We start from the raw sequence: 16723 nt of genomic DNA on the forward strand, positions 1-16723 counted from the left end.
CGTAATTTTTTATGGGGTAGGGGGCAACTACCCCCTCCAAACAACAGTCTGCCCCACAGACCCAGTTTGCCTCCTCCCCCCCCCCCCAGTTGAAATTTATTTTCTTCAAAAATCTTGTCAAAACTAAGATAAGCCTTCATAATTCAGAGAAACGGGCCAGTTTTCTTTAGTTATTCTTTGAATTTATGGTACTATAAGGCTTTTTTATTTATCCCTGACATTTTCACTTGATCTGGGAAAGTTTGGTCATCCTTTGCTCTCCCCAGGGTTTTGACAAAATTACGCCCCCGTTTTTAGTGCTATATCACTCTTATGGATGGTAGAATTGATAAAAATCACGTTGAGATGGGCAATAGCTTTCAAATGACCAATTAAACGTCACTTTAAAAAGTTATGGTAGCCCAGTAGCCCCAGCTTTTCCACTTTAGACAAGGCACCCAAAATGATGTTTTTTAGCGCCATTTTGAACTTTGCTGATGGTGGACTTTATAGGATGAAAGGACACATTTATAAGCAATATTTTTAGTAACATGAGCTACTAAAAATTTGTCTAAGATATAGGCGATATCAAAACACACAATAACAATACGCACATACCGATAAACGTGATATCGATACATCCGATACCAATACAGTGTACAACCCTTTCCCCAGGGACTATGAAGGGTCATATCATCGCCAAAACCATAGATATTGGACCTTTGAACTATGTAGAACAAAATGGTTATCTCAAATTTTGATCGAATGACTTTGGGGGGAGGGGGCCTGCAGGGATTGGGGGGGGCTAGTTGCCCTCCAATCTTTTGGTCACTTAAAAGGGCACTTAGTAATTTAATTTCCTTTTAATGAGCTATTACACATCTCTGTATGATGCTCTGGCCACCCCCTAGCCCTGCTAGAAAAAAAGGAGACTGATCAGTGCTAACGATGCAAACAAAGCGATTTTCTTTGTTCTTCAAGGAGGGGGACTGGAATTTCCCTGTAAAAGGTTTTCGACCATGGTGATTCCAATGATACATTTTTAATTTTGATCTGACGTCATTTACGAGGGGTTTCAGGCTTTTTTTGGAAATCAAGATAAACTTCTTTTGGCAATAAACTTTTACTTTTAAGACCAACCGAAATAATAATCACCATTCCTGGATCAGTATCAGATTTAATTTTATTTTCCCTATGTAGCTTTTTTATAAACGTGGTTTTTAACTTTTGGTTACTATGGGCTGTGGGTTGCTCTTTACTAGGCTGCATCTGCCGCTGCAATCATGATAAATTGACAATGTATATGAAATTGTTGACTACACAGAAACAAATGCAAGCATCTATACATTCTTCGTTAATAATACAGAAGTAGTTTCCATGAAAAAGCGTTATTTGCTTGGGTTATTTCACGCCGCATTCTCCTTGAACATTATATGGCCATTCGCAAATGCCGTTTAAAGCGTCAAATACCAAACCACGTGGACATTTCTGAAAAATAAAATTGAGATTTAATTAAAATAGGGTTTGAATAAAAAGAGGTTGATAATATAATAACAAGAGGTTTTAGTAGAAAATAAAAAGAAATAAAAAAATTATTCTTCTGCTATAACAGTCAAAATAACACAACTTGCAGTGAGATCAACAGGGTGAAATATTGAAAAAACCAAGAGGGTACCATGTTTGCAAAAAAGACGATCCCTATCGATTTCAGGACAAAAAAAACAAACTAAGTTGAACTATCAACTTGGTGGAAGCCATGAAAGACTTGAGAGCCAGGATAATTAGATTAAATTCTAGACATACAGTCTCTGTGAGATACCGAGTATAACTTTTTTAGAGTTGCATAAAAATGGTTCTATTGCAATTGAACTTCCGTGTAACTGTACCCTGAGCAACTGAGCTCCTGTAGCTGAACCTCCGTGCAGCTGAACCCCCATACAATCGAACACCCCTGAAACTGAGCCCTGTGCAACTGAACTCTCGTTCAACTAAATCCCATTTAACTGAACCCTTGTTCAACTCAACCCCCTTGTAACTCAACCCCATTTAACTTAACGCCAGTGTAACTGAGCCCCCGTGCAGCTGAACGAACCCCAGGCAGCTGAACCCCTATGCCACTGGACCCCCGTGCAACTGAACCCCCATGTGACTGAATCCCCGCGTAACTGAACCCTCGTGCAACTGAGCCCCCATTCTCAGTTTTTAAATATTCTACAAATGTGACAAAAAAAATAACTGTATATCCTCCAGTGAACAGTAGAAAAGACTATTAGTTGCCATCATGACACTGAAGAAACTGCACGAAAATAGACGTTTATTTTCCGTTCTAGGCACTTCAAAACCCCCACTCAGGAAGGCCATTCTCAAACAGGGTGTTGACAATGATTCCATTAATCCGATATCTGAATTTTGCTTAAATTTAACAGAGGGCAATTTACACTTACCAGAAGGTGTTAGACAACAGACAGAGCAACATCGTTCCACTGTACGTGTCTTGGCTTGCAAAAACGATGGAAAAAATTTTAAAAGAAAACGTCTCCTTCAAGCGGGCGGTAGCTTTTTAGACTTTAAATACTAATTATAGCAAGACTTGTAAACAGTTTTCTTCAGATGACTAAACGCTGGAAATTGACTCCAATAGAACTTTTCCTCTCACCCGTGGAACATTTTCAATACAATATAAGCAAATTTATTAATGATAAAAATATTGACGGTGATAAAAAGCTAGTTTTACTTCAAGATGCATTGTGACGTTTGGACAAACATAGACCTTATCGTGTGAGACCCATCACCGTCACAAATCCCCCTAATTAGGAAACATCTCCCCAAGATTCTGCAAAATCAAAGGAGAAAAAATTGAATTCCATATTGACATCAATTGGAACCCTATTGCCAGTGACCCATCGAGAACATAGTAAAAGAGTATTAACATATCTCATGTCGGAAAGTGATGGTGACTATCAAGTTCAAGCCGATAACACTGGGAAACAAATTATAATTCAGGGAAAAAGTTATAATCTAGTTGATTTAATTTGTGATGTGGTGACGAATCGTAAAGGACTTTTATAATTTGACAATAATCTATACCTTTCTAAATGCATCAAACTTCCACAAAAGTCTTATTGGCAATAAGCAAATTCTAAAAAAATTAAGAGAATATAGTCCTCTAGTAACGCCAACAACGCCATCTAAAAAAGAAGAAGAAGAATATTTTAATTCAATCTCGGAAAATACTAGCACTCCTAGTAGCAGCAATGATTTGATAACACCAACGACGACGGCTAGACAAAAGCAAAGACGTATCGATTCACCGTCCAGTGTGCAAAAGGGGAGTGGACATTACCCTACGTGTTTGCGTTCAAAATAGATGAAATTTTAAAACATGTCTAAGAAAATATTGGTGAAGTGGGAAGTCTAAGTTCCCCCACAACACCTTCCAAAGTTGCCTTGACATAGGCAGCACATTAAAAAATGCAAAAGAGTATCTAGAAAATAAACCAAGTTACACTCTGCATCGGAATCGCAGGATTCGTGGCAAACAATATCGACCAACTAAAGTCTTTTTCCCTCGGCATATAATGCAAACTGATCTTTTAACTCTAGACGCTAAAGAATTCTTCCCAATAAAAACTTTATAAGTGAAATAAACTTCCATAAAATTTCCCTCCCGCATAAAATTTAGCCCTTGCAATTCTACCGAAAGATTCTCTCAACCTGTAAAGAGTATTAGCAAGTTCATTCCCTGTGAAGTTTTCAGGGGCTCTTTATTCCCCCTGTATGGTATGCCTATACCGAATTTCAAAACAAATAAATTTGCAAATGGGGAACAATCCATTTATTTAGACAATGAAAAAAAACAGGCACAAAAGTCCTGATATTTCAATCATATATTATCTTGACAACCGTGATCGTCATCAGTAGAATTACTAAAATAATATAATTGAAACTAGAATATTTGTGAACTTCCTGATGATTCACTAGATTATTTTCAGAGACAGAGAGAGATTTTCAGAGAGATTATTTTCAGATTATTTTCAGAGAGAGATTATTTTCAGAGAGAGAGTTTCAACGACAATTTATTTGTTCGTTATAGGACGGCAGTGTGGTTTAAGTAAAGAATACCTAATTGGATTTCCTATCACATTTTCATAGGGTTACTCGCCACATGGTTTACCAACATTGAATTTCGTAAGAGAGCTACACAAGCTTTTCAGGGGGTTACTCCCTGCACGCTGAACCTCAACTGAATTTCCTAAGGGCCTTACATGGCATTTTCAGGGGGTTACTCGCAACACGGTATACCTAAATTGAATTTTCTAAGAGTGTTAGCAAATTTTTCTTCTTTCTATGGGAATTTTAAAATAGGTCTTTTAGGCAGACTCTACCCACTGATTTATTGTTTTCTAAGACAGAAGGGTAGTTTTCAAAAATATTGTCATACCCTAACACTCGGACACTCGGACATTTGGACAATTGGGTGCTCAGACACTTGGACAATCAGACAATCAGACATTCGGATAATCAAACATTCAGATAGTCAGACACTTAAACACTTGACAGCCAGATATTTGGAAATTTGAGCACTCGGACATTTGGACAGTCGGACATTGGGACAATCGGACATTCAGAAAATCGGTAAAATGGAAATTCTGACACTCGCAAGTTTGAACTCTCGGACATTCACATTTCGTACATAAACAAAAACTCAGAAGGAGATTTTTTAACGTTTTTGTACACTCCTTTAATACCCCCAACCTTAGTTTTTCAGCTTTGTCGACATTCCTACGCAAATCTATATTAGTCAAAAGACTTTACTTACAAAAACCTTCAAACATATTGTCTTTCTTTTATTGCTCATTGTCTTTGTTTTTTTTTGTTTTTTGTTTTTTTTGTATTTTTGTACACTCTTTTCAAACCCCTAACCATACTTTTTTAGCCTTATATAAGATCCTACACCAAGCTTTGTTAGTCATTAGGCTTTGTTATATTAATTATCAGTAAGTGTTTTTCTTTTATCGTTTTTTGACCATGTTTTTTCCATTTTCGTATACTCTTTTAACATCCCTTTAATTTTAATTTAATAAAAGCTTTAATTTTTCAGCTTTGCCTTCACTCCTAGATCAAACTATATAAGTCAAAAGGCTAAGTTATATAAAGCTCATACAAGTTTTTGTTCTTTTATTGCTCTTTAGCCTTGTTTTTTTTTTATATTTTCGTACACTTCTTTAACACCCCTAACCTCAGTTTTTCAGCTCTATGTATGCTCCTACCCCAAGCTATATTAGCCAAAATACTTTGATTTATTAACTTCAAACAACTTTTTTCTTTATTTTATTGCTTTTTAACCTTGTTTTTCTTACACTTTTGATAACTACCTTAACAACGCTTAATTTAGTTTTCCAGCTTTCCCTACATTCCCAGACCAAGCTATATTACTGAAAAGGCTTTGTTATATTAATTTCAAACTTTTTTTTCTTTTAATGCTTCGTAGCCTTGGTTCTTACAAAGGAGTGTTTCTTTTCAACACACCGAACCTTATTAGTCTAAACCTTATCACACCAAGCCCTATTAGTTAAATGATTTTGTTATATACACTTAAATAAGTTTTTCTTTCTTTTAGTGCTCTTTAACCATGTTTTTACATTTTCCTACACAATTGTGAAACTCATAGCCTTAATTTTTCAGCTTTAAGTATGTTCTTAAACTAAGCTATATTAGTCATAAACCTTTGCTACATTAATTTCAAACAATTTTTTTCTTTTTTTTTTGTTCTTTTAACTTTTTTTTACATTTTTCTACACTCCCTTAACACCCCTTAACTTAGTCTTTCAGCTTTGCCTACACTTGTACACTAGGCTAAATTATTCTAGAGAGTTTGTTATATTGACTTCAAACAAGTTTAAACCTTATTTTTTACATTTTCAGTAGGAACCCATTATCCAATCCAGTACGAAGTTTACAACATTGCCAGATAAGAAAGGTACTATTTAGTACTTTATAAGTAACCTTTTTTTCTAGACCTGTTTGTTGATGGTTTTATGGTTATATTGTTTGATGGTTATATGATTTGATTTTGTTTTATAACTCTGTTTGTTGGTCAGCTTGTTTGATGTTTCTATTACTCCTGTACGAAGTTTCATCATTGCCAGATAAAAAAGGTACTATTTAGTACTTTAAAAGTACCTTTTTCTAGACATGTTTGATGTTTTTCATAGTTCTGTTCTGTTTGTTGGTTATATGATTTGATGTTGTTTCATGGTTCTGTTTGTTGACCAACATGTTTGATGTTTCTTGGATACAGACAGAATTTCACATCATTGCTGGATAAGAGCGAGTCTAACGGGACAGGATCACGTGTCTCTTTCTAAGCCAATCAGGGAGTCAGAAATATAAACGGGACAAGATCACAGTGAATATAAGGAAGTATTTTTGCTATAGTTGTTATTAGTGTGAGAATAGAATTCAAGGAGTGAGAAGAGTTTGACTTTATTCATTAAGATATATTTGTAATAATGAGTGGAATGTTTACAATATTAGAAGTTGATAGTGGAGTTGGTAGCAATGATACAAGAGCACCAAACATTGCGGTGGAAATCACGAGAGGATCAGGGCTTTGTCTTGAATTAATTAAAAAAACTTTTTCCACAAAATAAGTTTTTCAAAGAAAAGTAAAGAACTCCATTAAACAAAAAATGAGCAAAAATGAAATCAAATAATCTACCAAGCTCGAAACTACCACAAATCAGCATCGATAAAATAAATGAAGAAATTACAATAAATAACCGAGTCAAACTCAAAACGAGGAGAAATTGACATAAATTGGGCGCAAAACCCCTATGCCTTCCCAAGGCCAGAACAAAATTTGTACTTTACTGTAAAAAATATAAATGTTTATACTTTCATAACTTTAATAAATCAAATAATTTTAACATTTTGATTACTAAATATTAGTATATGTATATAAAACTGACAATGCACATTCATTTGTATTTTTTCAGTAAAGTGCACATTTGGTTCTGGCCCTGGGAAGGCATAGGTGTTTTGCGCCCAACTTATGTTAACTTCTGCTCGTTTTGAGTTTCACTCGGTTATTTATTGTAATTTCTATTTGTTTTGGGTTTCATTTATTTGTCGATGCTGATCTGTGGTAGTTTCGAGCTTGGTAGATTATTTGATTTCATTTTTTCTCATTTTTTGTTTAATGGAGTTCTTTACTTTTCTTTGAAAAACTTATTTTGCGGAAAAAGTTTTTTTTAATTAATTTCTGTTCGTTTTATATTGAAATAGTCTTTTCAGGGAAAAAGAAAATAACACTTTAAATCTTTCGTTTTTTAAGACTTTGTAGTTTGGCCTGCTATTTGTATGCTGGAGAAAAACTTTCAGCAATTTTTAACAGCATACATCCTTTTAAAAATCTGGACACAAATAGTAGTGTTTAATTTAGTTTCATACCTCCACTAGTTGACCTAAAATAGAAAACTTGATACCATTCGCAAAAAAAAACTGTTTATTTTTTTTGATAGCTTGGATAAACTTATGCTATTTTAATTTGATTAAATTTTTCAAACAGTTTGTGGTAACGAACTGTAAGTAAGGAGTGACCCGGCTCAATGGTAACCGAAATTCTAGAAAACGGATACCGATAAAAATAGATACATCAAAAGAATCTAATTTTAATGCTGATTTCAAATATATAAGTTTCATCAAGTTTAATCATACTTATCAAAAGATATGCGCCTGAGAAAATTTGGCTGATTTTCTAAAAAAGGGTAAAAGACCCCGTAAAAGCTATAGCATCTTAATGAAATTCACTTCATCATATTCAACGTATCAGAAAACCCTACTGTAGAAGTTTCAAGCTCCTATCTACAAAAATGTGGGATTTTGCATTTTTTGCCAGAAGAAAGATCACGGATGCGTGTTTATTTGTTTTTTTTCAGGGATGATCGTGTCGACCCAGAGGTCCTAGAACATCGTGGGAGGGCTCATTGGAATGGAAATTAAAAGCTCTAGTGCCCTTTTTTAGTTTATCTTAAAAGATAAACTGGGGGATTTATCTGGGGGATTATCCTGCAGGAGGAGTTTTTATTGGAGGAAGTATTTCATTCTTGGGGAATTATTTGTTTTAGGGATATTTTCTGTATGACTTGAAAAACAATAAGAAATTCAAAAAACAAAAGTCTTTTATAAATAAAAGTAACGAGCAACATTTAAAATTAAAACAAACAGATATTATTCAGTAAATAAGGCCGTTCCTGAACCCATCGCTCGTTAGGCTAAAGTCCTTGAAAAAAGCTTTTTATTCTAATTTAATGGCTCTTGTGTTTCAGAATTTGTCCTTACAAATTTGTTTGAAAAAAAAGCAAATTCTAGAGTAAAGAGTGAGGGGCTTAGGTGGGGCAATCCTTTATTTCGGAGAATCACTTCTGTTCCTTTTAATTTTTAATGCAGCTCTTTGCTTTCAGTTGAAGAAACTTTTTAAATACCCTTTTTCTTAGTTATCTTAGTTTCTAATTCATTAGGGTATTAGTGTCTTAATATCTTTAGACAGTCTTAAGATATTGCAGATGTATTCTTTTTACAATTTGGGATCAACTAACTTATTAAATTTAATTAAAAATCTTCTCAACATGCCCTTAAGTTTCAATTTGCTAAGTTTAGCTGTTCCCTTAGGTATCCCTAGGTTCCCTTATGGAACCTTGAATGTACGTATTGTCGTTAAATTTAGTTAAATATTCCCAACAACATGGCTTGAAGGGTCCAAAGTAATAGCCTTATCTACTCTTATGATGGTGCAGCGAAGTTTTGTGACCATATAGGTTCACATAGAGCATTTTGATTTAAGTTTACTTCCCCATAACTTTCACTGAGAGTTTCAACTCTAATATTTATTCTGTTAGTGTCATATTGAATCTCTTCGGCTTTTTGATAGTCTGAATACGCTTAGACAATTCTGACTTAGTTCACTGCTTGTAGTAAAAACTATTTTTAGTTGTAACAGGACCCATAATCGTGGCAGTAGAAGTAGCAGTTACAGTCACTATTGTATTAGCAGTAGTAGTAAAGGGAGCCATGATTGGGGGCAGTTAGTCACAGTCCCAATAGTTGCAGTTGCAATTAGTCATAGACACTAGTAGGCTCAATCGCCAGCAGTCATCGGCATTGTGACGTATTGACGATTTGAAATAATCACACTGGGTATTTGTTGCAGACAAAACTGATTAGTGCGATAACTAGTCATAGTCGTAGTCTGAGGTAGCTTCAGTCATAGCTGCAAGTAGTGGCATTTACAAGCAGTTCCAGAGGCAACTAGTCATAGTCAGAAGTAGTCATCATTCAAAGAAGTTATAATCACAATCGCAAGTAGTCATTGTCACATTCCCAAGTGGTCCGTCACAGTTACAGTCACAAGTAGTTTATGTCAAAGTTGTAAATAGTTGAAGTCAGAGTTATAAGTATTCGCAGTTGTTATAAATCACAGTCGCAATCCCGAGTAGTCGCAATCACAAGCAGTTGTACTCACGAGCAAAAAATGCTTAAGTTGTAAATAACTATTGGAATTGGAATCAGACAAAGATTCTCAGTCACAAGTAGTAAACATCCCAAGTGGTCACAGTTGAAACCAATCACAGACATTGAAATTCATAGTCACAAGCTGACTGAGTCATAATTAGTCTCAGACGTAAGTAGTTGCATTCACAGCCACAAGCAGTCAGAGCGCTTATTGTAATATTTTAATAGATGGAAGCAGTTCTTCAACCATGATTTGTCGCAGTCACCATAAGTTGGAATTGCAGTTACCATTGGAATTGCCAATTGCAATTTTCATGGTCGTAAGTATTTGCAGTCATAGTCACAAATAACAATAGCCAAAGCCGTAAGCAGTAACAGTCATAATTAGTCGCAGTAACTGGTTGTAGCAGTATAATTGGAAGTAGCACTGGTAGTAAAAGTTGTAATGTGTAAATAGTATGTATATAGTGCATTTTGGTTAGTTCAACATTACCATCAATATACCTTGAAAGTTTCAAATTGATATTTAAAGCAGTTCCCAGGATATTGTTCTCACCCCCTTTAAATTACAGAACTTGTGGGTTTTAAATTGATTCAACATCATCCTCAAAGCACCCTGAAAGGGTCACCTTTGTGACTATAGCCCTAGAAGCATTAATAGCAGTAACAGTAATATAGTGGTGGTATCATGCACACAACACTTTTTTTTCTTGATTAAATTCCACACAATTTTTAAACTTAAAAATCTAAGCCGTTTCTGTATGGGTTTCTGATAGCTTGCATGGACATAACATGTTGTGATTAAGTTTAACACCCCCTTAACAGTCCCTGAACGTATAACTTTCATGAACATAGCCTTAGTAGTAATTAAAGTCATAATAATGGTAGTGGTAGTAATGGTATTTGTATCGGTGGTAAAAGTAAAAATTGTAGCAGTGTACACATAGTGCGTTTTGGCCACCTTGCACCCCCAGCCCCCGAAAAAATCGTGACGAGGCTTAAAAGTCACGGTGTCACACTTCACCTTATAAGCTCAATCCATAATTTTCGATACTTTTAAATAGATCGGCTAAGTCAAAATTTTCAATCGACAGCGACTTAGTCTACTTTGGGGTAAAATCGTAGTTTAGTGCTATGAAATGGTAGGATACCTTACTTTTCTATGGTACATTCTTTTTGGCAATTTAAATCTTAAATTACGATCAAATGAGCCACCTTCTGTTATTTTGGGACTATTAGTGTAATACGATCAGCCCTGAAAAATATAAAAAAATAGAGACGCCTACGTGATCTTTCTTCTGCAAAAAAACAAAAACAAAAACAGAATTCCGCAATTTTTTAAATAAGAGCTTGGAGCCTCTACAGTATGCTTCTCTAATTTGATAAACCTGATGGGGAGGATTTATTAACAGAACTTGCCTTTTTTTGTAAGAGGGGGGGGGGGGAGGGGAGGGCTACTTCTACCCTTTTTTAAAATATGGCGAATTTTCTTAGGCTTGTTGCTTTCATTGCATTAGAGTAAACAAAACGAATTCTATATTTTTAGATTTTCTTAGAAATGCAATTCATTCATTTTTTACTAATTATCAAAATTCCTTTGGTTTAAGTTTTGGTTATTTGGAACGAGTCACTCCTTACTTAATATTCGTTACATCAAACTGTTGGATTGTCCCTTTTTGTCCTGAGTGCTTAGAACTGGAAGTTAGCCTAATTTTCTTTTCTCTGGGATATAATTAGCAGAAAAAGTGGGTATGTAGTCTCTTGTTTGACGTGATATTATAAAAATATTTGCTGTCCAACCAGCTTGAAGCTAGTAAGGCATAAAATTAGTAGCCCAGATCAAAAGCAGTCACCAGACCTAAAATATTTTTGTTTATCACAAACCGAAATGATTTATTGTAAATGATCACTGGCACTTAAATGATCACTGGCACTTAAATGATCACTGGCATGGGATTTAAATGATCAGTGGCACTAATAATCATCTTGACCAAAAAATATTTACACGACTTCAAATATATTCAATTCATCGACAAGTGCGGCTGGATCAAAGCAATTCTGATCTGAAAACTATGGTACCTCACAGGATGTGAATGCAAAAAATCTCTTCAATTGGTTTAAAGCGGAGGAATGCAAACAAGTACAAAGGTATCTCACAACCATAAAAAATCTACTTGTCAAAATCATTCCAGTATGGAAATGGAATAGGCTAAAATATTGAATGGGCATAAAAACCAAGACATTCAGATTAGTAGACTTATGGACACTTTAGCTACTGCCTTCAACAGAACTAAGTCTCAAAGTGGCTAATAAATCTGAAAGTCTGAAAGTGGCTAATAAGTCTGAAAGTCTGAAAGTGGCTCTGCAAGTGGCTAATAGTGTAAATTTTTTTAGAAGAACCGAGGATAAGAAACATCCTTGTCCTTTGCTTCCTTCACAAATTCAAGACTGGAGACTCACTTGACACCAATAATTTTTTTTGGAACATTTCAAATAGATTCCCTATGCTACTTTCGAGATATTACAAACTTGATTTTTTTTTGTTAGAATGTTTTTTTTAGAATTATTAGAGAGGAAAGTTGAAACTTAAAATTAACTAAATTATTCCTTGGCTAACTACAGAAGGTACATCTACAAATTTAGCGCAAATAAACTTACTGATGAGATTTTTAATATCCACAGAATTTTATTGTCTAGTTTTTAAGTGAAAAGCCAAAATAAATCTCTCAAAACAAGGAATTCTCTAAGAAACCTAAATATTTCTAAATATTTCTAAGTATTTCTACCTAAGTATTTCTAAGTATTTCATGACTAGTTTGAGCTAAAATGTCTAACTAATTTAGAAGTCTCCCCACTGTTTTATTGTTACAACAATATCGAGAAATTACAGCACACATCTAAAATTCTAAAAATACTTTAAGAAAACCTAGTTTTCAGTATAGGACTAGTTCTTAGAATTGTATAGATACGGAAAAATATCATGCATTTGATAATTTGAGCTAATAAACTGATAGTTTCAGCTATTAATCTTCCTTATATGATTTTGCAAAATAAAGAATTTTTTTTTTTTCATTCCAGTTTGTCATAGGCAGTTTTGATACCAATATTTGTTGATCACGTTGAGCCCTTCGTTAGGTTTTTTTTTTTATCAATATGGGTACAGAATGCATGGTTTGAAGAGCAATGTAGGTAAAAGGTATTATTATTATTATTATTATTATTTTTTTTTTTTTGGTTTTAGACCTGGGCACTTCGTATCGAAGGAGTTGTCGTAAAAACTTCAAAAAGGGCACACTCGATTGGAACATAAAGGGGCTAGTGCCCTTTATAAAAGTTGAAAGTTTTCAGAGGGCAACTAACCCCCTCCCACGCCCACCATTTCCCCAAACACACCCAATCAAAATTTTAAGATATCCATTTTGTTCAACATAGTTAAAAAGTCTGGAATTTATGTTTTTGAGGATGACACCCCCCCCCCCCACACAGCACTAAGGGCAAGGGTTGTAAGTTATACCCTGGGGGCATTTAAGGTTTATATAGAAAGGGTGATCGCATAAACTTTGGAGGGGGCTCATCGGGCTGGTAATCACAAGCTTCAGTGCCCTCTTTAAGATTCAGATTGATCGGAGGGTGGATATCCCCCCCCCCCCCCTCCGCAGACACCTCGTATTTTCCTGAAATGCATCTGATAGAAATTTTGAGACGACCATTTGTTGCCGTAAAAGCTTCTAAAAAGGCTCAGCTGATCGAAAATTGAAGGGGCTAGTGCCTCTTTTAATAGTCGAAAGTTATTAGAGGGCAACTAATCCCCCTCCCACGCCTCCCATTATCCCAAACACATCCAATCAAAATATTGAGGTAGCCACTTTGTTCAGCGTAGTTGAAATATCTGAATATTATGTCTTTGAGGATGAGACTCCTCCCCCACAACTCTCAGGGAAAACGTTGTAATTTATGCCCCGGGGGTATGCATAGATTTTGGAGGGGGCTCATTGAGTTGGTATTCAGAATTTCTAGTAGATATTTTAATATTCAAAGTAATCGAAGGGTCGATACCCCCCCCCCCCCCCAAACACCTCCTGAAATATATATAATATAAATTTTGAGATACCCATTTGTTGTCGTAAAAACTTCAAAAAAGGCTCATTTGATGGAAATTGAAAGGTCCTTTTTAATAGTCAAAAGTGATTGTAGAGTAACAAGCCCCCCCTCCACGCCCATCAATTCCCAAAACGCATCTAATCAAAATTTTGAGAAAGCCATTTTGTTCAGCGTAGTTGAAAGGTATGGAAATCATGTCTTTAAGGATGACACCCCCTACCTACAGCCAACAGCACAAGGGTGCAATTTATGCCCCGAGGGCATACAAAGTTCTTATGAAACGGGTGCTCGTATAAACTCTAGAGGGGGCTCATTGGATTGGAGATAAGATTTTCTAGTTCTCTTTTTAAGAGTCAAAGTGATCGGCGGCACCCTCTACCCCCCCCCCCATCTTACTTCGTATTTTCCACAAATGCATCCGATGAAAAATTTTAGATTGTCATTTGTTCAAAAATAGTCCAAAGGTCACATAATAAGGCCTTTCAGGTGGAGAGAATCCCCTAGAGTCTAGGGGTATGGGTTGTAAGTTATCCAGGGGCATATAATGTTTTTATGGAAGGGTTGGCCATGTGAACTTTAGAAGAGGCTCATTTGATTTGAAATGTATAGTTATAGTTCCTTTTTACGATTCAAAAATGATGAAGAGCAACTAGCCTCCCTCCCAGACATCCTTTTTCCCCAAAAACGCATTCAATTGAAATTATGAGATAGCCATTTTGTTACCAAAAGTCCAAAATGCACGTATGCCCCGAGGGCATATGCCCCGAATTTTGTCTGTAGGGTGGACAAAATTCCCCAGATCCCATTAGCAAGGGTTTTAAGTTATGCCCGGGGCATATAAAGTTCTTACGGAACGGGTAGTCATATAAAATTTGGATCGAACGGAGCCCAATTGATTGAAAGTTGGAAGTTTGAGTGTCCTTTTCAAGAATCAAAGTGAATGGAAGGCAATCAGACCCTTTCCCCAAACCTATCATTCCCCAAAACATATCTTATCGAAAATTTAAGAAAACTACCAGGTTCGGCCTTGTTGAAACGTCCAAGAATTATATATTTTGGGATATCAACCCCCCAGAGTCCTCAGGACAAGGGCTGTAAGTTAGGCCATTTGTTCATTGTTTACACCAAGTATATGTTATTGAAAAGGTAAGCATGTTGGGGCTTTACTTTCCAAGAAGACGAAGGGTATAAAGGTGAAACTTTCAGAGAGTGTTGAGGGGAGTTTTGAACTAAATCAAAACACGTTATGTGTATATGAATTGTCAATTGGGTGCAACAAAGGAACAACTGAGTATATTAATTGGGTAACTTCAGGAAATAATAACAGAGATTATCAAAATGGCAATATTTGCATGCCATCAATACTACTACAACTACCACCACTACTACTACCACACGACAGCATTTACAGTATTTAGGGGAAATTTGAACTAAATCAAGAGACGCTATGTGCATGCACTAAGCGTATCTCAAGAATTGATTTGGGTATTAAGTTGAAACTTTCATAGAATACTTAAAGGGGAAGATTACCTCACCAAAAGGCAATATTTGATCACTACAACTAAAACTACTGTCAAAGTTACATTTACTACCACTGCTATTACCGCATCTATTGCAACTATTTGTAGGGCTAAGAGCATTGAGATGGAAATTTCAAGAAGTACCATGAATATATAAGTTAGCAAAACGACACAACAGTAATGTCATAGTAATAGCTAATTGCATTAAGCTGAATCTTCCTGGACTTGATGAGAGGGATGTTCTACTGACCAAAATGCAATAAGTTAATACTACTGCTGCTACTAGTACTACCACTATTATTAGTAGTACTATTACTAGTAATATCAATATTACTACTGTGATTACTATTACAACTATGCCTACTGGTATTAAAGGTGAAATTTTGAAGAAATTTTGAATGATAAGATGAACTGAATCAGAACACGCCCTTTTCATGCAGGTTGTCAGAAGGGTGTAACAGTTTTTGTAGGAACTGTTGTAGGAAATGTTGTAGGAACAGTTTGGTGTGCGAAGTTGAAACTAACAGGGCTTGTTGTGAGGGATGTTGAACTAACCAAAAGAAAAAGTTTGCATCCCAATGCTACTGCCTCTACTATTACTACTGGTACTGTTACTATTATTACTACTTCTATTACTGCTACTGCTACTAAGGCTTAAGCTACTAGAATTAATTTTACTGCTTCTATTACTACTATTAAAACTGAGGATATTAAGGTGAAAATTTTGGAATATATAGTAACGGTATGGAAGTAATTTGAAGCACACTATGCTCACACAGGTTGTCTAGCGGATGCATCAGAAATTCTTCAGGAACGGTTGATGGTATGTATTAAGCTGAAACTTTCTTTGTATTTTGAAGGGGATGTTGAAGAAACCAAAGGTGCTATATGCATACTGCTATTAATGCTGCTACAACCTACAACTATTACTAATGCGCAAGCTAAGGGTATTAATTTGAAGCTTTTAAGGAATATTTAGGCAGATGTTGACCTAAATCGAAACAAACTATGAACACGTGGACTTTCAAAACGGTAGCAAAGCAATATCTGAAGAATAACGTATGTTATTGGTTTAGACCTTTAAGGGTAAGTTTTGGGGGACTTTGAACTACCCAGAAGGTACTATATGTATACTTTTAACACTACCACTACAGTGTCCTTTTTAAGAGTAAAAAGAGATTGGAGGGCAAGCAGCCCTTCTCTCAAACCCATTCATTTTCCAAACACATCCAGTCAAAATTTTGAGACAACCGTTTTGCTCAGCATAGTAGAACGGTCCAGTAACTATGACTTTAGAGATATTAGGCATGCAACACCCCACAATTATGCGATCGTCCCATTATGCTTTAAAAATAAATGCTGTTTTAAAATAAATCACAAGGAATTGTGTTTATGGTTGTCAATAAGGCACTTCAGCAATATATCGAGAACGAATATTAAATTGAAACTTTTGGGGATACTACTAATACTACTTCTGTTGTTATAATTTAAATAAATAAAAAGTGTGTAAGTATATCCAGGATGCCAAAGAGCATAGATATAATATTTTGGCAATGATATTAATTTTTAATTTTCAAGTCAACTTCAGAAGCTATAAAATTAAATTAAAA

At 35.3% G+C, this 16723-nt stretch overlaps 1 protein-coding gene across 1 annotated transcript in view; it reads right to left on the reverse strand.

Annotated features, from left to right (window-relative positions):
• Window positions 1-491: 491 nt before the first annotated feature.
• The window catches only part of LOC148942411 (uncharacterized), a 62800-nt gene continuing 46568 nt past the window's right edge, over window positions 492-16723 (reverse strand). Inside the window, exon 3 of the mRNA XM_089102963.1 lies at window positions 492-1467. Coding sequence (XP_088959089.1) covers window positions 1381-1467 — 87 coding nt within the window. The 3' untranslated portion in view covers window positions 492-1380. The remainder of the gene's footprint in view (window positions 1468-16723) is intronic.

This window comes from Artemia sp. Qi Xiang Cuo, chromosome 17 (assembly GCF_049724085.1).
Source record: "Artemia sp. Qi Xiang Cuo chromosome 17, ASM4972408v1, whole genome shotgun sequence".
Lineage (NCBI taxonomy): Eukaryota > Metazoa > Arthropoda > Branchiopoda > Anostraca > Artemiidae > Artemia > Artemia sp. Qi Xiang Cuo.